The sequence below is a fragment of the Pseudophryne corroboree genome, chromosome 6 (assembly GCF_028390025.1).
Source record: "Pseudophryne corroboree isolate aPseCor3 chromosome 6, aPseCor3.hap2, whole genome shotgun sequence".
NCBI classification, from domain to species: Eukaryota; Metazoa; Chordata; class Amphibia; order Anura; family Myobatrachidae; genus Pseudophryne; species Pseudophryne corroboree.
The window spans coordinates 379109104-379133984 of record NC_086449.1 but is presented as its reverse complement, the minus strand read 5'-3'; the positions used below and the strand labels follow the sequence as shown (position 1 = coordinate 379133984).

The 24881-nt window shown below is 47.7% G+C and overlaps 1 protein-coding gene across 1 annotated transcript in view; it reads left to right on the top strand.

The window, feature by feature from the left end:
- The window catches only part of LOC134934577 (collagen alpha-1(VII) chain-like), an 817258-nt gene that overhangs the window by 699984 nt on the left and 92393 nt on the right, over positions 1-24881 (top strand). The window contains exons 96-97 of the mRNA XM_063929986.1: positions 941-994; positions 9220-9268. Coding sequence (XP_063786056.1) covers positions 941-994; positions 9220-9268 — 103 coding nt within the window. The remainder of the gene's footprint in view (positions 1-940; positions 995-9219; positions 9269-24881) is intronic.

The window sequence follows — 24881 nt, the reverse complement described above, 5'->3', positions numbered from 1 at the left end:
CATCCACTAGGACGTCAGAGAAATAAATGTGTTCAAATTGTTACATATATAAAAACAAACAATACAAGTGTTGGAGAATGGTAAGGTAGATATAATAGTGATACCCTCGAGAAGCCCAGCCAAAGCCATTCAGGGGGACCCGCACCCCAAAAGTCACTCCACAACTGACATATTATATAAATGTATACTTCTTACATTCATTGTACCTGGTTTTAAATGTGCAGTTGTTTATTGATCAGTCATTGCAGCCCATTCATTATCATTAAAATGGCCAGGTGGCACTGGTTTCTCGGGTTACACATGCACAGAAGCCAGCAGTGGGGGTGGCAAGTAACACTGCTGCCCTGGCCCCTGATGATGAATTGGCCCCTTTATCAGCCAATTTTCTCTCTGCTGAGAAGTATAAAAGGAGGTAATCTAGAGCTACCTCATTCAACCAGCATCAACCATTGGGGGTCATTCCGAGTTGTTCGCTCGTTGCCGATTTTCGCTATGCTGCGATTTGTTGCTAATTGCGCATGCGCAAGGCACGCAGGGCACATGCGCTTAGTTATTTAACTAAAAACGTAGCTAGCGAGCGAACAACTTGGAATGACCCCCATTAAGTAGAACATTTGACATTATCCTAAAACAGCTGATGACCTATTGTTTGTACCACACTTCCACCTGTAAGGTTTTTCATAATCAAGGCACCGGTATCTCTATATTATGCGTACAGGCATGACCTGTGAGATTGTTAGCATCCAGAAGTAACGCCTGAATTGGGCTTCAGTCAGATAAAGACTGATTCTGAACAGTGCTATATCAGATCACGTTAGATCAGGATTTTTTCTGTGATGAAAATAGAGAAAGTATTTTAGTTTGGTAATTCATAAATGGTGAAGGGATTCTGCAAATACATGTCAAGTTTACAGAAAATATTTTACTAATTATTTTCCAGGGAGAAGATGGGCCTGAAGGTCTTAAGGGTGAGAAGGGGCATCCTGGGCTCGCAGTAAGTACTTCCATTCCAGTGTATTTCCCAAGTATAAGGGTTTAAGGGGGGTATTCATGATCACTACACTGTCATTTGTTTACAATTATTTCATGGCCTTTTCTCATTTTTAAGTAACAGCCTCATTCATCAAAGGCTGTAATGAAGGAGATATGACTCATATCTCCTTGTTACAGACCGCCCACCATCATTTCCACACTCCTCGTATGGGGATGTAGAAATTGTGAAATTCATCAAACTTGGAAAAAATGCATTTATTTCAGAATTTTAAAGTGAAACTGTTCTCCATCCCGAGATGACGTACAGCACCCGATACAGCAAAGGGGTCTTACCCCCAGCAGCTTCCCCCAGCTCCCGAGCAGTCCTCCTGTGTGCTGGGGCAAGGGAGAGGCAACAGCTGCGGGGGCCTGATACCGGTGCCTGTGGCGGTGGGGCTGCATGTCTGAGCAGGGGGTGGGGTAGGGGGACACAGGCTATGGCAGAGGTTCAAGCTCCGCAGCAGCGAGGTGGGAGGGGAAGAAGGGAGTTTGGGGCTGGGCAGACACTGGAGGGGTTGGTGTGGGGTGGGGATGGGGCTGTCCTCCATCTTCTCTTTACTCCTGCTGCTTCAGTCTCTTCGCCCTCTGTCTTCAAGCTGTGCATGCGCAGCTGATTGTCAAACTGCAAAGAGTCTCAGAAGTCCTAAGGAGATAAATATGCCCCTCTGTCTTAAAGAGTCAGTAAAAACTTTAATGTGAAAGAAAGCATGCACAATTTATCTGCTGCATTATATACAGTAGCATTGATATTTGCAAGTCAGCAGTTTCCACTGTAAGCCTGCATTTTATATCCCTACATTTATTCAAAGAATACCCCCAAATCTACCACAGTGCTACCCCCTCCCCTCCATTTCCTCCCCGGCCACCTGTGCTGCTACCCGGCTGGCGCGTAATGTACACTTAAATAATACTGTTAGTAAATGGTGCGCACCGTACCTGGGGTATATGCAATTCACGGCGAATCGCGGCAATTTTTCGCCGGTTTTTTTTCCCGACTCAATTCGCCAGGTGAATTCTGGCAGGTGGCTGCCGGAATTCACCATATTCAATGAAAAACGGATTCGCCAGAACCGCGGGCGAAAATCGGCCGATTTGGCGGATTTTGCCGCGATTTTAAAAAACGGGAAAAAACGGGAAAATCCCGGAAAAAAATGGCGTGGGGTCCCCCCTCCAAAGCATAACCAGCCTCGGGCTCTTCGAGCTGGTCCTGGTTCTAAAAATGCAGGGAAAAATTGGGCATGGATCCCCCGTATTTTTAAAACCAGCACCGGGCTCTACGCCTGGTGCTGGTGCCAAAAATACGGGGGACAAAAAGAGTAGGGGTCCCCCGTATTTTTAACACCAGCATCGGGCTCCACTAGCTGGACAGATAATGCCACAGCCGGGGGTCACTTTTATGCCGTGCCCTGCGGCCGTGGCATTAAATATCCAACTAGTCACCCCTGGCCGGGGTACCCTGGGGGAGTGGGGACCCCTTCAATCAAGGGGTCCCCCCCCCCCAGCCACCCAAGGGCCAGGGGTGAAGCCTGAGGCTGTCCCCCCCCATCCAATGGGCTGCGGATGGGGGGGCTGATAGCCTTTTGTGATAAAAAGATATTGTTTTTTACAGTAGTACTACAAGTCCCAGCAAGCCTCCCCCGCAAGCTGGTACTTGGAGAACCACAAGTACCAGCATGCGGGAGAAAAACGGGCCCGCTGGTACCTGTAGTACTACTGGAAAAAAAATACCCAAATAAAAACAGGACACAGACACCTTGATAGTAAAACTTTATTACACACTACCGACACACACATACTTACCTATGTTGACACGCCGACTGCCACGGTCTCCGACGATCCGAGGGTACCTGTGAAAAAATTATACTCACCTTCCAGCGTCCAGAGATAAATCCACGTCCAGAGAGATAATCCACGTACTTGTAAAAAAAAAAAACCGCAAATACCCGCTCCATACCGGACTGAAAGGGGTCCAATGCTTTCACATCAGACCCCTTTCCCCGAATGCCGGGACATCACGTGACTCCTGTCACTGAAGTCCCTTCAGCCAATCAGGAAGCGCTACTTCCGTGGCGCTCACCTGATTGGCTGTTCGCTGTCTGTGCTGTGATAGCGCATCGCAAAGCCGCTCCATTACTTTCAATGGTGGGAACTTTGCGGGTAGCGGTGGGGTCACCCGCCGGTCAGCCGCTGACCGGCGGGTGACCTCACCGCTAGCCGCTAAGTTCCCACCATTGAAAGTAATGGAGCGGCTTTGCGATGCGCTGTCACAGCACAGACAGCGAACAGCCAATCAGGTGAGCGCCACGGAAGTAGCGCTCCCTGATTGGCTGAAGGGACCTTTCTGTGACAGCTGTCACTGAGAGGTCTCTCTGCATTCGGGGATAGGGGTCCCATGTGTCAGCATGGGACCCCTTTCAGTCCGGCATGGAGCGGGTGTCCGGTTTGTTATTTTCTACAAGTACGTGGATTTATCTCTGGACCCTGGTTGAGGTGAGTATATTGATCTTTTATTTTCAGGTATCCGTGGATTCTACATGGAGAAGAGGACCGATGTCGGCGTGTGAACATAGGTAAGTATGTGTGTGTCGACGTATGAAATAAAGTTTTACTGTCGACGGTGTGTGTGTCCTGTTTTTATTTGGGTATTTTTTTTCCAGTAGTACTACAGGTACCAGCGGGCCCGCTTTTCTCCCGCATGCTGGTACTTGTGGTTCTCCAAGTACCAGCTTGCGGGGGAGGCTTGCTGGGACTTGTAGTACTGCTGGAAAAAACAATATTCTTTTCATGATCACAAAAGGCTATCAGCCCCCCCATCCGCAGCCCATTGGATGGGGGGGGACAGCCTCGGGCTTCACCCCTGGCCCTTGGGTGGCTGGGGGGGGGGGGACCCCTTGATTGAAGGGGTCCCCACTCCCCCAGGGTACCCCGGCCAGGGGTGACTAGTTGGATATTTAATGCCACGGCCGCAGGGCACGGCATAAAAGTGACCCCCGGCTGTGGCATTATCTGTCCAGCTAGTGGAGCCCGATGCTGGTGTTAAAAATACGGGGGACCCCTACGCTTTTTGTCCCCCGTATTTTTGGCACCAGCACCAGGCGCAGAGCCCGGTGCTGGTTTTAAAAATACGGGGGATCCCCTGTCAATTTCCCCCCCGCATTTTTAGAACCAGGACCAGCTCGAAGAGCCCGAGGCTGGTTATGCTTTGGAGGGGGGACCCCACGCCATTTTTTTTTAGGATTTTACCGTTCCAGCAATAAATAAAAAAATTAAAAAAAATAATATTTTAAAAAATATATAAATAATATTTGTGCCTCCAAAAAAAAAAAAAAGTACCTAATCCCTTCTAATATAAATAGATCTGCTATTCCCAAAAAAAAAAAACACAAAAAAAAACATGTTTAAATTTTTTTTATTTGTTTTCACCCTCCAAAGTGTGGCGGATTGAAAATGACGAATTTGCTGTCTAAAAGCACTGCTGTCGAATTTCCAAACTTGAATTGAATATGCTTTGGTCGAATTGCAGCACTTATATCATTGCAGAAAAGTCGAATTTGCAAAAATTCGAATTTCAAAAAGTCGAATTTTGAAAGTCCGTTTTTTGGTCGGAAAGCACTGAATTGCATAGGCGAAATTTGTCTCCTTGTGCATGGGATTACATGTGCGCATCCTCTAGTGTTCATCCCCTCGTGTCCAGTGTCCCTGGGAGGTGGAGTTAGTATAGAGAGCTTCTCCATCTTAGAGAGTGTGAGTACAGCGCTGGATCTTAGCGCATATGAGAGCTGAGAGCTCAGAGAGACTTGCAGCATTCCTCCACATGTACCGCGCCTCCGGAGCTAATACAGAGCCGGGCGGTGCATAGCTTCTCTTTCACAGCGGGAGTCAGACTGTATGGGCGTGCAGTCCTCCGTCCCTTATCACCGGAGCCATCCCCGCAGTCATACCGCAGCCACATCAGGACACTGATAAGTACATCCAATACCTGTGTTACCTTGTATGCTATAACAGACCAATTGTATACACTTGCTGCATACTCAAGTCACCTGTGTGTATTACAAATAAACCCAATTGCTATTAACTCATTAGTGTGTGGACTAACGTCACTGCACCAAGTACCGCAATACTCTGCCAACAAATACAAGCATTGCAATGGGTACTTTTATTGCTCCCAGAAGCATGGAATTGCAAATACTCACTGGAAAAGGTGTTCTACTCAACGTGATGTTTACCACAAGACTCCTAAACTGTTGTGTAAAATAACATATAAAGGAATAAGAGATTCCGCTATATTAAGCTAAAACTCAAAATGCTAGAGAAATGACACCAACACTTAAGTAGAGCAATTTCCTATAGAAGCGTGTGCTGTGCTGCCTACTGACAAATCCTATTGTGAAATATCACTGCGTGAAACCTAGAGGACAGCGAAGACGCAGCATGAAATTCGGTCACAGAGTGTGGATAAATGATAACATTTTGGCTTTATATCCGAGCCAAGAATTACGTATACGAATCATTGGCAATGTGATAAATGTACTACAACACATGGGAAACCAAGTATATTGGCATATTTATGCTGATACACTAATGATTCCTTTGTGATGTATCCTCTGGCATCTGTACTAGCAAGTGCCTGCTCTATATTGTTTGTGTTAAACTACAATCTCTTTTAGGCAATCTTGAATATCTGAAAATAATATTATGTAACATGTAAATACAAGTAGCTGGAGGCCAGAACTGTAATCATATCACCAGAGTCTAGCCCCCCAGGAAAGCAAGCACAAAGCACTGGCCCATGAGCACAAGGTGGTTATAGGTTTTCAGCGCAGAGTGATATATCAAAGAGCGAAAGCTGTTTGGTTGGAGGAAGCTGGTGTTTTTACCATCAAAAAGTCTTGTTTCCCTTTGTTCTATATTTTAATGGGATTACCGCTGATGACACCCCTATGGGTGGACTCAGTTTATCAAGCATCAAGATGGTACTCCCTTGTTTTGGTATCATCATATGGTGTTGTCACAACAGAAGCTGGAAAAATGCTTTATTATTTATTCTGTAATGCAATGTCGTTCAACTGAACTTTTGTAGAAAAAAAAAAAGACAAGAAAAAAGATAATGATTAATAACCCAGGGGGCTGTTTGAGAAGTGGACGCATTTAAATATACACATGCATCCCGATGGTATCTGCCAGTGGACGCAGATCTAATTTGCATGGAGATCTTGGGCGGTGACGCAGTGGCTCTTGTTGGCAGGTGTGCCGAGTGCATGTCAGTGCCAGGTACTGCTTTAGAAGACGCAGTTCCACTGGCACCTGCAGCCATGTACCATTGGACATTCTGAGCAACCATAGGGTTGCTGTAATGTCCGATGGAGCGGCCAATGTCTGTCTGATGATGCCACTATTTGCTGATTACAGGGTAAGGGTCTCTACATACAGATCATCACTGGTATAAATGCCGCAGGCTGCAAAAGATTTGAAAACAGCAGTTGCCGCGAAAGTAGCAGCACAGCGCTGGTGAGCTACACTGGCATCTGTGTAACTTTAAAAGTACCAAGAAGAAAAAAAACTTTAAATTAAAAAAGTTTAATCTAAGTTTAAAAACATTTCATATAAGTTCTATTTTAAATATACTGTTCTTTTGTTGTTCTGTATGTTGGTGGGGTATGTTTTTTTTAATATATATCATTTATTCTAGTCTGCAAGTGGAAGGGGTGGTCTTCTGGTTGCCGAATGTCGGGATCCTGGTGCACAGTATCCGGCGCCGGAAGTCCGACACCCGGCATACCGACACATATTCCCCCTCGTGGGGGTCCACGACCCCCCTGGAGGGAAAATAAATAGCGTGCCGTAGCGCGCCACAGTGCCCGCAGCGTGGCGAGCGCAGCGAGCCCGCAAGGGGCTCATTTGTGCTCGCCACGCTTTCGGTATGCCGGCGGCTCCCGGCCACGGGCAAACCATACTACACCCAGTGGTAGGGTATATTTTAATCCCCAAATAAATCTAAAAAAAAACTTATGAGCTGCTGATATTAATGACAACATAATTCCGGCATGCGTGTGCACACGCAACCTTACATGCCCAGTGCATGTCTGCCAATGTGAGAATAAACATACCAATAACAAAAAAAAACAGATGAAGACACGCACTTACTCATACAGTACTGGCAAGTGGCAACCAGCAGTCGGGTTCTCCACATACATAGATTGGGAGTGGAGTGGTCTGTGGGTGTATCTTGGACAGTGTGTCAGAGACATGGTATGTATAGAGGGTTGAACGGCAGCATGTGACATGGCGGGCTATTTCAAATATGAAGTGCCGATATCTGAGGATCCTTAAGCAGTAAAACGCTCACCTACCGGGTGAGCCCAGGTTACCAAGGGATAAAAAACAAATAGGAAAGAGACATACAATGTATGATAGAGGCAGACACAAGGAGGAAGCAATGCTAGAGAGCCTCAGACAGACTGTTGGTAAGTCAAATATTGGGGGAAGAAGACATTAGGGCTTAGGGAGTAGGGGGTCAGACAGGTAGGATCTGTGCACTTCCTCATCTACTAGCCCATTGTATTGCAATTTGGGTACACCCTCCGCCCCTACTCTCCTAGCACACTTCAAAGTAAGCCGGCCACTCACATTAACTTCTGTTCACCTGCGGTACCCGGTCGTGTGGTGTGTACAATGGCCTGGCAAATGGAGGAATCAGGAGGAGTAATTCATATTGTGTGTCCAGTAGAAGATTAGTAGAGGTGGAGATGGCACTGCAGCACACATCAAAGGCTGCGCTTGAATAAAGTAGATGGCCGCGAGGTCCTCACTGCGGACATACTAATGCAATAGGCAGGTTACAGGTGGCACGCAGGCCACCTTGTGTAAAACCCTGCAGATGCTGGTGGCCTGCCAAAAGAAATGAAAATGGGACTGGCCTGAGGGCGGGAATCTACCACCTTGTCCCTGCCCCATCCTGCCCTTGTTGCTTACCCAAAATTTTTACATTTTTGATCTGGTACCACGCCTTCAGCTGACTCCGGATTTAGATGTGGGTATTCATTAGTGTAAGGTGGTGTACACATCTATACAACCACACTTCCCCATCCATAGAAATGGTTACATAGCCATCATAATTAAGTGCATGCTTGGACCAGCCCTATACTAGGTGCATATAAAAACAGGAGTATCTTTGTGTACAACAAGCACAGATAACCCTGGCACCAAGCAGTTATAACATGTACCCGCAGAGGACTCTATAAGGGTTTAACAGCTGACAACCTACCTGCACTAAAAAAGGAAAGCAGGTGGTGCTATAAACACAGTCAGAAACAAACCAATCATTTTAATTATAAAACACTTAATGAAAATTCATGGTATACAAAATAATTACTCTTGGAATTGGGAAATAGAGAAGCATGAATATAACATTGATAAATACAACAATCTACATAGTTGGGAGTATAAGCACAAATGCGTGCAAAATATGGGTTAAAATAACCACAGTTCAGATGTTACCCTGTACTCCATGAATGATGGCTAATGTATGTATTGGTGCCCAGGCAATAATCAAGGTCAATAAGTGGCCAGCAAAAATACTGTACGGGAGTTTCGTGTACGCCCCGTACCCACAAATCCATTCTTATTAAATTTTGCCTACATCCAAATGCCCAGTTATCATCCGGTATGACCCTTCAGCCACAAGAGGAGATGCCAGTGAGTTGCATACTACCCCGAATTGTCTGTGTGAGCTCGGCTCTAGGTCATGTGTAGCGTGAAAGTATGCAATAGTTTTATTTATTTTTTTGGTAGTAAGATTATTATGATTCCATAGAATATTTAAAACAGGCTTAATGTTCAAGCAATTCTGGGTATTAACCACTTAACTGGCATAGTCAGATCACATGTAACCGCACTGTGTCCCCCAGTTTTTGACGAGGAGATCTGTTTTGCAGATGTACATAATGTAACACTGAAATATTTTAAAATATACTTTTTAAACTATATTAAATAAAAAAAATAAAACACCAACAACAACTATATGAATGGTTTTGAAGGGAAAAATCGCCAGTTAAGTGGTTTTAAGTAACTTCCTTACAAACTGCTGTGAAACCACCTTTGTTACGTGCTCTCGATAGAAAGCTTATTTTTATGACTGAGGAGGCTCTTCATTGGTAATATTGCCATTGGTCTTTGCTGTTTTTGCAGGAGGAAGATGTGAAGGACTTGGTCAGAAAAGAGTTGAGTGATAAGTGTGGTAAGTTGCAGTAATTAGATCAAGCGCCATCTGTTACTTGCTGGATTTCTGAACTGTTCTCTATATTGAAGCAATTTGAATTGAAGCACAAACTGCGTATTAGGTGAACAATAGAGCAACATCAGAAGGTTCGTTATAGAAAGAATCTGCAATGTAAATGACAGACCTCCTGTTCTGGTCACAGATTCTTTCGGATTGTCAGCCTGCTATTTACATTTTCTCCTTAGACTGGTTAGACACACGTCATGTATCCCTCATTTGTCTCTAGCACAGCTAAGAATGTAAGGTATTAGTAATATGCACCTTTAGTACTCCTAGGTTTGTAGAGAATGTAATAAAATGCTTTTATTTGAAAAATATATGGAGTAAAAATAAGATTTTACTTACCGGTAAATCTATTTCTCGTAGTCCGTAGTGGATGCTGGGGACTCCGTAAGGACCATGGGAACAGACGGGCTCCGCAGGAGACAGGGCACTTTAAGAAAGAATTAGGACTACTGGTGTGCACTGGCTCCTCCCTCTATGTCCCTCCTCCAGACCTCAGTTAAGGAAACTGTGCCCGGAAGAGCTGACAGTACAAGGAAAGGATTTGGAATCCAGGGTAAGACTCATACCAGTCACACCAATCACACCGTATAACTCGTGATAAACTTACCCAGTTAACAGTATGAACAACAACAGAACATCAGCCAAACCTGATGTAACCATAACATAACCCTTATTTAAGCAACAACTATATACAAGTATTGCAGAAAAAGTCCGCACTTGGGACGGGCACCCAGCATCCACTACGGACTACGAGAAATAGATTTACCGGTAAGTAAAATCTTATTTTCTCTAATGTCCTAGTGGATGCTGGGGACTCCGTAAGGACCATGGGGATTATACCAAAGCTCCCAAACGGGCGGGAGAGTGCGGATGACTCTGCAGCACCGAATGAGCAAACACAAGGTCCTCCTCAGCCAGGGTATCAAACTTGTAGAATTTTGCAAAAGTGTTTGAACCCGATCAAGTAACTGCTCGGCAAAGCTGTAACGCCGAGACCCCTCGGGCAGCCGCCCAAGAAGAGCCCACCTTCCTTATGGAATGGGCTTTTACTGATTTTGACAGTGGCAATCCAGCCGCAGAATGAGCCTGCTGAATCGTGTTACAGATCCAGCGAGCAATAGTTTGCTTTGAAGCAGGAGCACCCAGCTTGTTGGATGCATACAGGATAAACAGCGAGTCAGTTTTCCTGACTCTAGCCGTTCTGGCTACATAAACCTTCAAAGCCCTGACTACATCCAGTAACTCGGAATCCTCCAAGTCACGAGTAGCCACAGGCACCACAATAGGTTGGTTCATAAGAAAAGATGACACCACATTTGGCAGAAATTGCGGACAAGTCTGCAATTCTGCCCTGTCCATATGGAAAACCAAATAGGGGCTTTTATGTGACAAAGCCGCCAATTCTGACACACGCCTAGCCGAAGCCAAGGCTAATAGCATGACCACCTTCCACGTGAGATATTTTAACTCCACGGTTTTAAGCGGCTCAAACCAGTGTGATTTCAGGAAACTCAACACCACGTAAAGATCCCAAGGTGCCACTGGAGGCACAAACGGGGGCAGAATATGCAGCACTCCCTTTACCGACGTCTGAACTTCAGGTAGAGAAGCTAGTTCTTTTTTTTTTTTGTTGAAAGAAAATGGATAGGGCCGAAATCTGGACCTTAATGGACCCCAATTTTAGGCCCAAAGTCACTCCCGACTGTAGGAAGTGAAGGAAACGGCCCAGCTGGAATTCCTCTGTAGGGGCATTCCTGGCCTCACACCAAGCAACATATTTTTGCCGTATACGGTGATAATGTTTAGCCGTCATGTCCTTCCTAGCCTTTAGTAGCGTAGGAATAACCTCATCCGGAATCCCTTTTTCTACTAGGATCCGGCGTACAACCGCCATGCCGTCAAACGCAGCCGCGGTAAGTCTTGGAACAGACAAGGTCCCTGCTGCAACAGATCCTGCCCTAGAGGCAGAGGCCATGGGTCCTCTGTGAGCATTTCTTGCAGCTCTGGATACCAAGTCCTTCTTGGCCAATCCGGAACAATGAGTATTGTACTCACTCCTCTTTTTCTTACGATTCTCAGCACCTTGGGTATGAGAGGAAGAGGAGGAAACACATAAAACCGACTGGAACATCCACGGTGTCACCAGTGCGTCTACAGCTATCGCCTGAGGGTCTCTTGACCTGGCGCAATACCTCTGTAGCTTTTTGTTGAGGCGGGATGCCATCATGTCCACCTGTGGCAGTTCCCACGACCTACAATCTGCGCGAAGACTTCTTGATGAAGTCCCCACTCTCCCGGGTGGAGGTCGTGCCTGCTGAGGAAGTCTGCTTCCCAGTTGTCCACTCCCGGAATGAACACTGCTGACAGTGCTCGTACGTGATTCTCCGCCCATCGAAGAATTCTGGTGGCTTCTGCCATCGCCACCCTGCTCCTTGTGCCGCCTTGGCGGTTTACATGAGCCCCTGCGGTGATGTTGTCTGATTGAATCAGCACCGATTGGTTGCGAAGCAGGGTCTCCGCTTGACTTAGGGCGTTGTATATGGCCCTTAGTTCCAGGATATTGATGTGAAGGCAAGTCTCCTGACTTGACCACAGCCCTTGGAAACGTCTTCCCTGAGTGACTGCCCCCCACCCTCGGAGGCTTGCATCCGTGGTCACCAAGACCCAGTCCTGACTGCCGAACCTGCGGCCCTCGAGAAGGTGAGTACTCTGTAGCCACCACAGCAGAGACACCCTGGCCCTGGGGGATAGGGTGATCAGCCGATGCATCTGTAGATGCGATCCGGACCACTTGTCCAACAGATCCCATTGAAAAGGTCCTCGCATGGAACCTGCCGAAGGGAATGGCCTCGTATGACGCCACCATATTTCCCAGGACTCTCGTGCAGTGATGCACCGACACCTGTTTTGGTTTTAAGAGGTCTCTGACCAGTGTCATGAGTTCCTGAGCCTTCTCCGTCGGGAGAAAAACCTTCTTCTGGTCTGTGTCCAGAATCATGCCCAGGAAGGGCAGACGTGTCATAGGAATCAGCTGCGACTTTGGAATATTCAGAATCCAGCCGTGCTGTTGTAACACTTCCCGAGAGCGTGCCACACTAATCAGCAACTGCTCTCTGGACCTCGCCTTTATGAGGAGATCGTCCAAGTATGGGATAATTGTGACTCCTTGCTTTCGCAGGAGCACCATCATTACCTTGGTAAATATTCTCGGTGCCGTGGACAGACCAAACGGCAACGTCTGTAATTGGTAATGACAATCCTGTACCACAAATCTGAGGTACTCCTGATGAGGTGGATAAACGGGGACATGAAGGTAAGCATCCTTTATGTCCAGAGACACCATAAAATCCCCCTCCCTTGCGATGACCGCTCTGAGCGATTCCATCTTGAACTTGAACTTTTCAAGTATATGTTCAGGGATTTTAAATTCAATATGGGTCTGACCGAACCATCTGGTTTCGTGACTACAACATGGTCGAATAATAACCCCCTCCTTGTTGAAGGAGGGGAACCTTGACCACCACCTGTTGAAGATACAATTTGTGAATTGCAGTTAACCTTGTTTTCCTCTCGGGGGGGGGGTGGGGGGGGGGAGCCGGCAGGGCCGTCAGTGAGGAGGCATCTTCTCAAAGTCCAGCTTGTATCCCTGAGACACAATATCTATTGCCCAGGGATCTAACAGGGAGTGAACCCACTTGTGGCTGAACTTACGAAAGCGTGCCCCCACCGGGCCTAGCTCCGCTTGTGGAGCCCCAGCGACATGCGGTGGATTTTCGTAGAGGCCGGGGAGGACTTCTGTTCCTGGGAACTAGCTGTGTTGTGCAGCTGGTTTCCTCTGCCCCCGCCTCTGGCAAGAAAGGACGCACCTCGGACTTTCTTGTTTCTTTGTTCGAAAGGCTGCATTTGATGACGCGCTTTCCTAGGCTGTGCAGGAATATAAGGCAAAATATCAGAATTACCAGCTATAGCTGTGGAGACCAGGTCCCAGAACCCTTCTCCACACAATCCTCAGCCTTCCATATGCCACTTAAGTTGGCATCATCTGTCCATTGCATATTCTACAGGATATGTCAAGCAGAAATCGACATAGCTTTGCCTCTAGGACCCAGTATACTCATGTCTCCTTGGGCATGTTTTATGATATATATCTTTTAAGACAGCATCTTTAATATATATATATATATATATATATATATATACATATACACATATATATATATATATATATATATATACTAGGGTTTCAATTTCTGCTGATAAGGTACCTGTCCACGCCGCCACAGCGCTATAAACCCATGCCGACACAATCGCCGGTCTGGGTAGTGTACCAAATTGTGCACGCTATCTGCAGGATCCCTGAGAATAGCTAGGGCTACCTTTTGGGCAAACGTGACACCCTAGGGGAAGATTCCCATCACATCCTGGCCTTAGTGGGGAAAGGATACTGCCTGAGAATTCTTTGTGGGAAGCTGCAGTCTCTTTTCTGGAGATTCCCACTCTTTTTCCTCATGAGAGGAGGGAAATTTACCTCCGCTTTCTTCCCCTTAAAATGTGTACCCTTGTGTCAGGGACAGATGAGTCATCAGTGATATGCAAATCATCTTTATTACAATAATCATATATTGAATACTTTTCTGCCATTTTGGCTGTAACTTTGCATTATCGTAGTCGACACAGGAGTCAAACTCCGTGTCGATATCAGTGTCTATTATTTTGGATAGTGCGCATTGTGAGACTCTAAAGGTCTCTGCGCCATAGGGACAGACATGGGTAGATTTCCTGTCTGTTCTCTAATCTTTTGTGCATAAATTCACCTTAGCACTTACACATATCCAAACAGGTGTCGGCGTTGTCGACGGAGACACCCTCTCACACATATTAGCTCCATCTCCTCCTTAGGGGAGCCTTTTACCTCAGACATGTCGACACACACGTACCGACACACCACACACACAGGGGATGCTCTAGGGGATGCTCTATTTGAAGACAGTTCCCCCACAAGGCCCTTTGGAGAGACAGAGAGAGAGTATGCCAGCACACACCCCAGCGCTATATGACCCAGGAATCACACAGTAACGCAGTGTTAACCCAGTAGCTGCTGTATACATTGTTTTTACGCCAAATTTATGTGCCCCCCCTCTCTTTTACACCCTCTTCTATCGTGCTTCTGCAGGGGAGAGCCTGGGGAGCTTCCTCTTAGCGGAGCTGTGGAGAAAAAAATGGCGCTGGTGAGTGCTGAGGAAGAAGCCCCGCCCCCTCAGCGGCGGGCTTCTGTCCCGCGATTTTGTGTAAAATAATGGCGGGGGCTCATGCATATATACAGTGCCCAACTGTATATATGCCCACTTTGCCAAGAGGTCTCTAATTGCTGCCCAGGGCGCCCCCCCCTGCGCCCTGCACCCTACAGTGACCGGAGTGTGTGGGTGTAATGTGGGAGCAATGGCGCACAGCCGCAGTGCTGTGCGCTACCTCATATGAAGACTGGAGTCTTCTGCCGCCGCTTTCAAAGTCTTCTTGCTTCTCACGCCGGCTTCTGGCTCTGCGAGGGGGACGGCGGCGCGGCTCTGGGATCGGACGACCAAGGTTGCGTTCCTGTGTTCGATCCCTCTGGAGGTAATGGTGTCCAGTAGCCTAAGAAGCACGACCTATCCGCAGTTAGTAGGTCTGCTTCTCTCCCCTCAGTCCCACGTAGCAGAGAGTCTGTTGCCAGCAGATCTCTCTGAAAATAAAAAATCCTAACAAAATACTTTCTTATTAGCAAGCTCAGGAGAGCTCACTAAAGTGCACCCAGCTCTGTCCGGGCACAGATTCTAACTGAGGTCTGGAGGAGGGACATAGAGGGAGGAGCCAGTGCACACCAGTATTCCTAATTCTTTCTTAAAGTGCCCTGTCTCCTGCGGAGCCCGTCTATTCCCCATGGTCCCTACGGAGTCCCCAGCATCCACTAGGACGTTAGAGAAATTGGAAATGTCTACATAAATGTCTGCCGTAGAGAGTGACATAAGTAATAGTGATGGCTGCAGTCTGACCCAGGGCCGTAACTACGTGTGTGCCAAGTGGGCTTGGCACACAGCGCAGTTGCCCTGAGGGCGCACGGCCAGCGCCATGTAATGAGTCAAATTGACTCATTACATGCCTCTGAAGTCTGCGCCGTGCGCCGCCGTGCTGTGGAGGAGAGCTACAGCGCCTGGCAGGTGAGAAGGAGGAGGAGGGGGGGGGGGCAGGGAGCTGCAGCAGCGCTATTTCATTGGTAGTAAGCGCCGCTGCAGCATCCCCCTCTCCTTCCGTATTGGCTGCCCGGCGCTGCTGTGGATGCTGGGATGCAGTTCCTCTATCCCAGCATCCACAGCAGCGCCGGGCAGCCAATACGGAAGGAGAGGGGGATGCTGCAGCGGCGCTTACTACCAATGAAATAGCGCTGCTGCGGCTCCAGTCCCCCTCCCTCCTCCTCCTTCTCACCTGCCTGCACCGAGGTAGCTGCACGAGGAGCCTGTCAGCGGGGAGATGGTAAGTATGTATCTCTCTCTCTCTCAGGGGGACACCGTCTGCCATAATGTGTAAAAAGGGGGCCTGGCTGCCGCAATGTGTAAAAAGGGGGACTGGCTGCCGCAATGTGTAAAAAGGGGGCCTTGCTGCCGCAATGTGTAAAAAGGGGGACTGGCTGCCGCAATGTGTATAAAGGGGGACACCGTCTGCCGTAATGTGTAAAAACGGGGACGCTGTCTGCTGTAATGTGTAAAAAGGGGACGCTGTCTACCGTAATGTTAAAAAAGGGGACGCTGTCTGCTGTAATGTGTAAAAAAGGGGACGCTGTCTGCCGCAATGTGTAAAAAGGGGGACTGGCTGCCGCAATGTGTTAAAAGGGAGACTGTCTGCTGTAATGTGTAAAAAGGGGGACGCTGTCTGCTGTAATGTATAAAAGGGGCTCTACCTGGTGTAGTGGCGCTACTGTGCAGCGTAATTTGAATAATGTAGACTACTGTGCACCGTAGTATGAATTGCTATTATTTTGTGACCACGCCCCTTCCCCATGAAGCCACGCCCCTATATATTTTTCACGCGCCTTCGGCGCGCACTGCCCCTATCTAGCATGGGGGGCGCCAATGTCGTTTCTTGCACACAGCGCTAAAATGCCTAGTTACGGCACTGGTCTGACCATACACTGTACTGGTACCCTGACTGCCGGGATCCGACAGGAGATCAGCTGACTGCCTCCCCTGTACTGTACCTTACAGACAGCCTGTCTCTGAATAAAGTTCTGCCTGCCCCTGCTTATCCTGTTGTCCATGGTGGCCCAATCGTAGTTTCATACATTCCTGTAGATCTACATAGGACTACTACATGCTGTAGCTTGCTCAAGTCTTCTGTGGGGCTTTTGTACAGTATATATAATGAGTATAAAAGATTTTACATGACAGAAAAGGCTGCAAAATAAATTAAAAAAAACCATGAAGAATGATAAGTCTTTTTTTTATCATTATTATTTATTTTACAAACCGCATGGTCCATTTTGTGCTGCACATAGCCGATGACACATTTTTTTCCTTATTCTATTACAATCACAGTATGAATAAAGGGTACGTCCACTGCCAGTACACATTAATGGGGGTCATTCTGAGTTGATCGCTCGCTAGCAGTTTTTAGCAGCCGTGCACACGCATAGTCGCCACCCACGGGGGAGTGTATTTTCACTTTGCAGGAGTGTGAACGCCTGTGCAGCAGTGCGCCTGCAAACACATTTTGTGCAAAACAAGACCAGCCCTGTAGTAACTTATCCTGTGCGATGATTGCTGCGACGAGTGACACGGTAATGACGTCAGATACCTGCCCAGCAAACGCCTGGCCACGCCTGCGTTTTTCCACCAAACACTCCTAGAAAACAGTCAGTTGACACCCAGAAATTCCAATCTTCCTGTCAATCTCCTTGCGTTCTGCTGTGCGATTGGAATCGTCGCTAGAACATGTGCAAAACCACAAAGGACTTCATACCCGTACGACGCGCGTGCGCATTACGGTGCATATGCAGATTAGCCTTTTTTTTCACTGATCGCTACGCAGCGAACAACGGCAGCTAGCAATCAACTCGGAATGACCCCCCAATGTACGCACTTGCGGCTGCAACTATATGTAGTAAATCAATTGCTTCATGTGATTTTCAAACTCATGTCCCCCATACATCTGCAATACAGCGTACTGGGGCAAAGCTCCAATCCCCAACAGGAGATCAGGGATATTAAACATGTTAAAAATCCTGATCCCCTAATCCTGACTACTTTAGGTCGGGATTGAGTAAAATCAGGCATTTTTAACATGGTTAATTTCCCTGATTCTCCAATGAATCTCAGATCATTGATGGTTGACGGATCAGCGTTTCCGGCAGGGTCAGGTGGGAATCACAGCATAGATGTATGTGGGCCATTAGGGGGAATTCAATCCAAAGCAGCCAGGCTCACATATCGGCCATTTAAAGTAATGCCAACAAGCACGTTTTCCCTTGCAGGCCTATGTGGTGCGAGAGTTAATTATGCGATGCTGGTGGGTTAGCGTACTATTCCAGATTGCATAACGCGTCTATTGTTTTAACTGAATTGGTGTCACTGACAAAGTGATATGTTATTTCCTATTTATTACACATAGTTCTACTGTGTCTTCTTCATTGGATAAAACTGCATAAGGAAATTAGCTTTCCATGATCCCCAGTGGCAGTGAAAATATACCACTTAAACCAGAGGTTCTCAAACTCGGTCCTCAGGACCCCACACAGTGCATGTTTTGCAGGTCTCCTCACAGAATCACAAGTGAAATAATTAGCTCCACCTGTGGACCTTTTAAAATGTGTCAGTGAGTAATTAATACACCTGTGCACCTGCTGGGCTACCTGCAAAACATGCACTGTGTGGGCCCCCGAGGACCGAGTTTGAGAACCTATGACTTAAACTAATATAAAAGCATGGCAGTTTAGTTTAAGAACTAAAAAATTTATTAAACAATAACAATTAGGGGGTCATTCCGAGTTGATCGTAGCTGTGCTAAGTTTAGCACAGCTATGATCCTTAACTCAGACATGTGGGGGGACACCCAGCACAGGGCTAGTCCGCCCCGCATTTCAGTGTCGGCCCCCCCGCACAAATACAAAAGCATTGCACAGAGGCGATGCCTTTGTATTTGAGGAGTAACTCCCAGCCAGCGCAGCTCCTGCGGCTGGCTGGGAGATATTCGTTGCTCCCGCTGGCCGCAGCGGCTGCTTGACACGTCACACAGCCGCCGCGGCCCGCCCCCCCAACGTTGGCCGGACCGCGTTGGCCGGACCGCTCCCCCTAAATGGCAGATAAACGCCGCCATTCAGCCCCCTCCCGCCTAGCGACCGCCTCTGTCTCAGAGGCGATCGCTAGGCAACGATGACTGCCATGCACAGTTCCGACCCGATCGCACAGCTGCGAAGAAGTGCAGCGTGCGATCGGGTGGGAATGACCCCCTTAGAGCACACCTTTATGTATTGGGAACTTGTTATTACGGATGTATTCCTTTCAGAGAAGATTAACAATATACTGAGCATCAATTAACCATACCAAGTACATTTTATTTGAGCTTATAGCAGTTACTGTATATTCACAGTGCTTTCAAATAGAGTAACATTATTTCAATACACTATATAATATCTTTATGGATCCCTCAGGGTCTCCTTCCATAAAACATTACAATCACCCCTTTCAACATGACCCATTTCTTTCACAGAGGTACATATTTATCAAAAGTATATGGGGCATATCCCGCAAAAACACCCAGGGACTACACGCAAATTGTAAGCATCACTTGGATGTATGTAGGAGAGGCCGCAGAACAAATTGGATATATCATCTGTGGTCATCTATTTTCAACCACAAAAGCAACCCCCATTTCTATGGTACCTGTTAAAATGTGGAAGTTACTAATCTCCGTAATGCTTCGCTAGTAGCTAACACCTTTGTAGCCTTTCACTGCTGCTTCCACATGCACAGTCTGATGACCGAGCATGCCTAGTAGTGTGGCTGGGTTCCAAACCTGTAAGCAGAGTGATTGCATTCGCGATCACTTCTAACAAATCACAGGGACAGGCTCTTATTGGAATCCAATTAGCTACGGTAATTTACTGTGGCTTATTGTTTCGCCGGGGGCCATCTAATTAACCTCGAAAAGCTGGTGCGAAAAGCGGCTTATCTTGGATTTTGTTGCACCTGCCTCAGGCAGGCGAAACCAAATCCCCGGAAACACATAACCTACCGAAATCACACAGGTTTTACTGAACCTGTGTGTTTTCGGGAGGTTATGTATTTTTTTTACAGGCGACCAAATTGGTATAGCCTGTAAACGAATTTTGGTGAAACATCAGAAAAAAAGTGCAAAAAAAACCCGCTGTTTTTCACACTCGATATCTCTCTAATTAGATGCTCCCCTTAATTTCTGCCGCAATAACCAGAGATTAGAAATGAGAATTATTAGGACAAATACCAGATAATTAATAAATATGTCCCAAAATGTTACTCTGACCTTCCACTCGTTTTGTTAAAAACTAATCTGGTGTGAGGTATTAACTTCATATTATCCAGTGTGCACTGTATGCTAAATTCCACTCGCATATGTGTAACAGTGCAAACATACAGTAACCTATCAGCAATTCCTTTTAATTGGTACAGTTCAAGTAAAACTTATATAGCAAGTGCATACTTTCGGAATATCGCGTGGTTCTCCTGAACTCCGGGTCGAATAGGCCAGCCCCTTGGATGCCGCCCGCAGTAAAATGAGTGGTCTGAGGGATGAGATTTGCATTGTATCGCATCAATGTGACCTCGCCCCCACTTTACAATGCACAAATCGTGGCTTAGTATAGAGAGGCGTGTGGCTACCATAATGTTATTGTAACACGACTCACATCCCACCTGGCTGACGTTTTTCCCCAACATCAAGATATTAAATTACTCGGACAAATAATTTATTATATATACAGTGTATAGTAAATTGTAAACAAAGTCACAAAATTTTGTGACATTGTTCACAATGTACTTTCACTTTAAAATCCTTGAGTGGCGACCATTCTTTCTCCATATGTATACACACTAGCTGGCATGTTAGGAATCGTATAGGACACAGACCAATTTCACATTTCTGCTGCGGGGTACACTGGGCTCCAGAAGGATTGGACAATGGGGAGTAGAGTAGGATCTTGATCCGAGGCACCAACAGGCTCAAAGCTTTGACTGTTCCCAGAATGCACAGCGCCGCCTCCCAGCACAGGAGCTCAGTTTTGTAAGTTGGTGCTGCAGTAAGCAGGCACTTAACAGAGGGGCTGCTCCAAGCAGCCCTAAGAAAAGCTTTTTATGAAGTAAAAAGTGAAGACTTCAGGGCAGCAGCAGTGGTAAATGTCTTGTGATATTCACTGCTGCAGCTCCAGCTCTCCCCAGCGGCGCTGTACACTCCCGAGCCCTGGTTGCCGGGTACCTACAGTGGAGGCTCCGGTTTTCTTCATGTTAGACACACACGGCTGGGGCTCTCCAGGATCGCGTGGCCGTGCTTCGGGAGGTGGTAAGTGGGTCCCGCTTGCGGGACCCGGTCTTTATCGCAATCCGGCGCGGTCAGTGGGAGGCGGGCCGCGCGCGCTGGCGGTGGACACTGTGGCAGTACAGGCGATCCCACTAGATCACCAGGGCATGGGCGCAGGTCAGGTTTTCTCTCTAAACCAATTCTTATATCGCCCCCAGTACCCGGTGGTTTTGCCAGCAGAGGGGATAAGGCTTAGACTTGAAGCCCCTCCCCCAGCCCCAGGGCGCCATTTCTAGCAAGTGTTCCCGCCCTGGAGCTGCATATCTGTCTTTTCCTCACTCCCTGTCAGTGTCTGCGGCGCCATTATCCCTCAGCTCACTGTTCCTGGGACTGCTTGGGCAAATCCTCCTATGTAAAGCCGCCTGGTTGTCAGCGCTGTGCCTTTACATGACACTTAAGTATTCTACCTGCCTTTTTAGATAGTGATAGTTAAGAAAGAGTGCATTTAGTCAGGGTTTTCTAGTACAATTACCCTGTGATATACATCCAGTTCTTACTGTGTACTGTTATATCTATTGTTATATAGCTGTGTAAGCTAGTCCAGTGCAGTATAATTGTCAGTAATAACCTCTGCATTGTACAAACTGTGACTTTCTGTGTGTGCATTTGATAGCTGAGTGGTGTCCATTTCGTGTCTTTCACTCAACCTGCTATCCCTATATTCCATAACCTGAGGGGGCTTGGTGCGTCTGGTTTTATCTAATATAGGATTTTCACAAAGATATACTGTATTATGTATTTTTCTCTGTGATTTAGTCACCATATCTCTCCTTTATCTCTGCTAGTGCTGACTACACTGCGCAGGGTTTGGGTTTAGAGGTATAGTGCTGCTGATAATTGTACTGTGTTACCTGATACTGCAAGTTATATCATGTCTGCTTCTGAGGGTAACGGTTCTGGGGCTGAACACACTGCCGGTGTTGCTGAAGCCGCAGATAACTATGAGGAGAATATAGCAGCTTTGGGCTCTGGTTCTGGGGGCTCCTTGCCCCCCAGTGGGACGGTGGCAACGGGTGCAAATAATGACCCGCCGTGGGCCGCTTTTTCCACGCTTCTGCATACGCTAGTTCATACACTGACACCCCCTATGGGACCCCCAATGCCGGTACAACCGTATGTGGTCCCTGCAGCTAACCCGCCGTGGGCGGACGATTTATCTGCTCAATTAAAGAAGTTGAACCAGTCCTTGACTACTAAAAAGTCTGACCAACGCTCGCCTAAATCCAAGAGGTCCTCTAAGCGAGCGCTTATCTCCTCACAATCCACTGCTGTCACTGACACCTCGTCTGATGAAGACGGCACATATACTGACCCAGACTGGCTCAGATACGGCTGATGGGGAGGGTAGTTCACATGTGGATGTTCCTGTTCTTTTGGAAGCTATTAAGTTAATTCTGCAGATTACTGATGATCCCGAGCCATCCGTCCCTCCTAAGAAACCAGATAGGTTCAAGCGTCAGAAGGTGGTTAAACAAGTTTTACCTCACTCTGACCACCTAGTGGATATACGTCAGGAACCCTGGGAAAACCCGGGTACGAAGTTTGTGCCTCAAAAGAAGATGCTGGCTCGCTATCCCCTCGCGCCAGAGCTGTCTAAAAATTGGGAAACGCCTCCTCCAGTGGACTCACATGTGGCTAGGATGGTGGTTTCCTCAGCTCTACCTGTCACTACCGTCACGTCTCTAAAAGAGCCTACGGATAAACGTGTGGAGGGTTGTCTGAAAGCGATTTACACCCTCACAGGTGCTGCACAAACGCCCACTATTGCAGCTACGTGGGCGGCAGAGGCTATTGAAGCATGGGCCTTGGAGTTGGAAGCTGAAATCTCTTCTGACCATGCTAGACAATGCTTGTCATATATTGTCACAGCTTCTCGATATTTTAAAGAGGCAACTTCTGATGCCGGTATCCTAGCAGCCAAGGCCTCTACTACGTCAGTCTTGGCTCGCCGGATATCGTGGCTGAGATCCTGGTCTGTGGATCTGGACTTCTGGTACTCCCTTTCAAGGGAGATATTCTGTTTGGGGAGGACTTAAATAAGATAGTGGCTGACTTGGCTACTGCCAAAACTGCCTGTCTGCCTAATACCGCTCCTTCTGTGTCGAAGGCTAAAGGTACGTCCTTTCGCCCCTTTCGTCCTTCAGGTGAAGCAAAAGGTCAGGCGTACCATAAGCAGGCCCGGACTTCCAGACTGGTAAGCTGAAGCCCAAAAGAGCCTGGGCTGCCCGTCAGCCAGCTGCCAAGACCGATAAGCATGACGGGGCGGGCCTCCCCCTGGGGGATCCCATTGTGGGAGGCCGGCTTCTAGGGTATACCCAGGAATGGTTGAAGACCACTTCAGATGCCTGGGTATGGGAAGTCATCACTCGAGGTTACGCTATAGCCTTCAAATACCGACCCCCTCATCGATTTTGCCAGACAGACGTCCCTTTGGACCAGACAAAGGCAAAAACTCGGTGGTACAGACCCTCCTGGATACAGGAGTCGTAGTACAGGTGCCTCTTGCTCAGAGGGGCCGGGGGTACTATTCTCCATTGTTTCTAGTCCCGAAACCGAATGAGTCCTCCCGGCCCATTCTCAACCTCAAGGCATTGAACAGGTTTGTGAAGGTTTCTAAGTTCTTTATGGAAACCCTTCACTCTATAGTTCTGGCCTTGGAACCTGGGGACTACATGGTCTCCCTGGACATACAGGATGCTTACCTGAATATTCCTATAGCAGTGTCACATCAACAATTCCTGAGGTTCGCTATTGGCAACCTACATTACCAGTTTCAGGCGTTACCTTTTGGTTTAACAACGGCTCCGCGAGTCTTCACCAAAGTCATGGCGGTGATGACGGTGGTACTCTACCGTCAAGGGGTCAGGATACTGCCGTATCTGGACGACTTGTTAATCCTGGCAAATTCCCCAGATCTTCTCCTACGTCATCTGGATATGACGGTCCGGTTTCTTCAAGCCCACGGGTGGCTCATCAACTGGAAGAAATCCTCCCTGGTCCCTGCTCAGAGCATGGTGCACCTGGGAGCGTTGTTGGACACTCACAACCAGAGGTTGTTCTTGTCTCAGGAGAAAGTCCTGAAGCTTCAGGACAGGATTCGTTGCTTCCTTTCTCGTCCGCAAGTGTCGATACATTCGGCAATGCAGGTGCTGGGCCTAATGATGTCAGCATTCGACATGGTGGAGTATGCTCAATTCCATTCTCGCCCCCTCCAGAGGCTGATTCTAGCCAAGTGGGACGGCCTGCCTCACCGGATCAGATCTCAAATGATCTTATTGACTCCAGAGGTCCTTCTGTTGCTACACTGGTGGCTCCGGGACCGACAATTGTGCAGGGGTCGTCCCTTCTGGATATCCAACTGGGTCCTGTTGACGACAGATGCCAGTCTAAGAGGTTGGGGTGCGGTGCTGAAGCAACACTCCCTTCAGGGTCGGTGGACCAAGGAGGAATGTCTCCTCTTGATCAACATTCTGGAATTGCGGGCGGTCTTCAATGCGTTGAACCTGGCCCAGCATTTAATTCAGAACCGTCCTGTTCAAGTACACTCGGACAACGCCACCACTGCGGCTTACATAAATCATCAAGGCGGCACTCGAAGCCGTTTGGCAATGAAGGAAGTCTCACGGATTCTACGTTGGGCGGAACGCCATCTACCGGCCATATCGGCAATATTCATTCTGGGAGTCCTGAATTGGGAAGCGGACTTTCTCAGTCGTCAGGACGTGCATGCCGGCGAGTGGGGCCTCCATCCAGAAGTGTTTCAACTCCTCGTGGAAAAGTGGGGTCTTCCAGACATGGATGATGGCATCTCGACACAATCACAAGGTTCCGGTCTTCGGAGCAAGGACAAGGGATCCTCAAGCAGCATTCGTGGATGCGCTGGGGGTGCCGTGGAGGTTTCGGCTGCCGTATGTGTTCCCTCCGGTGTCACTTCTGCCCAGGGTAATTCGGAAGTTCAAGCAAGAAAAAGGAAATCTGCTTCTCATAG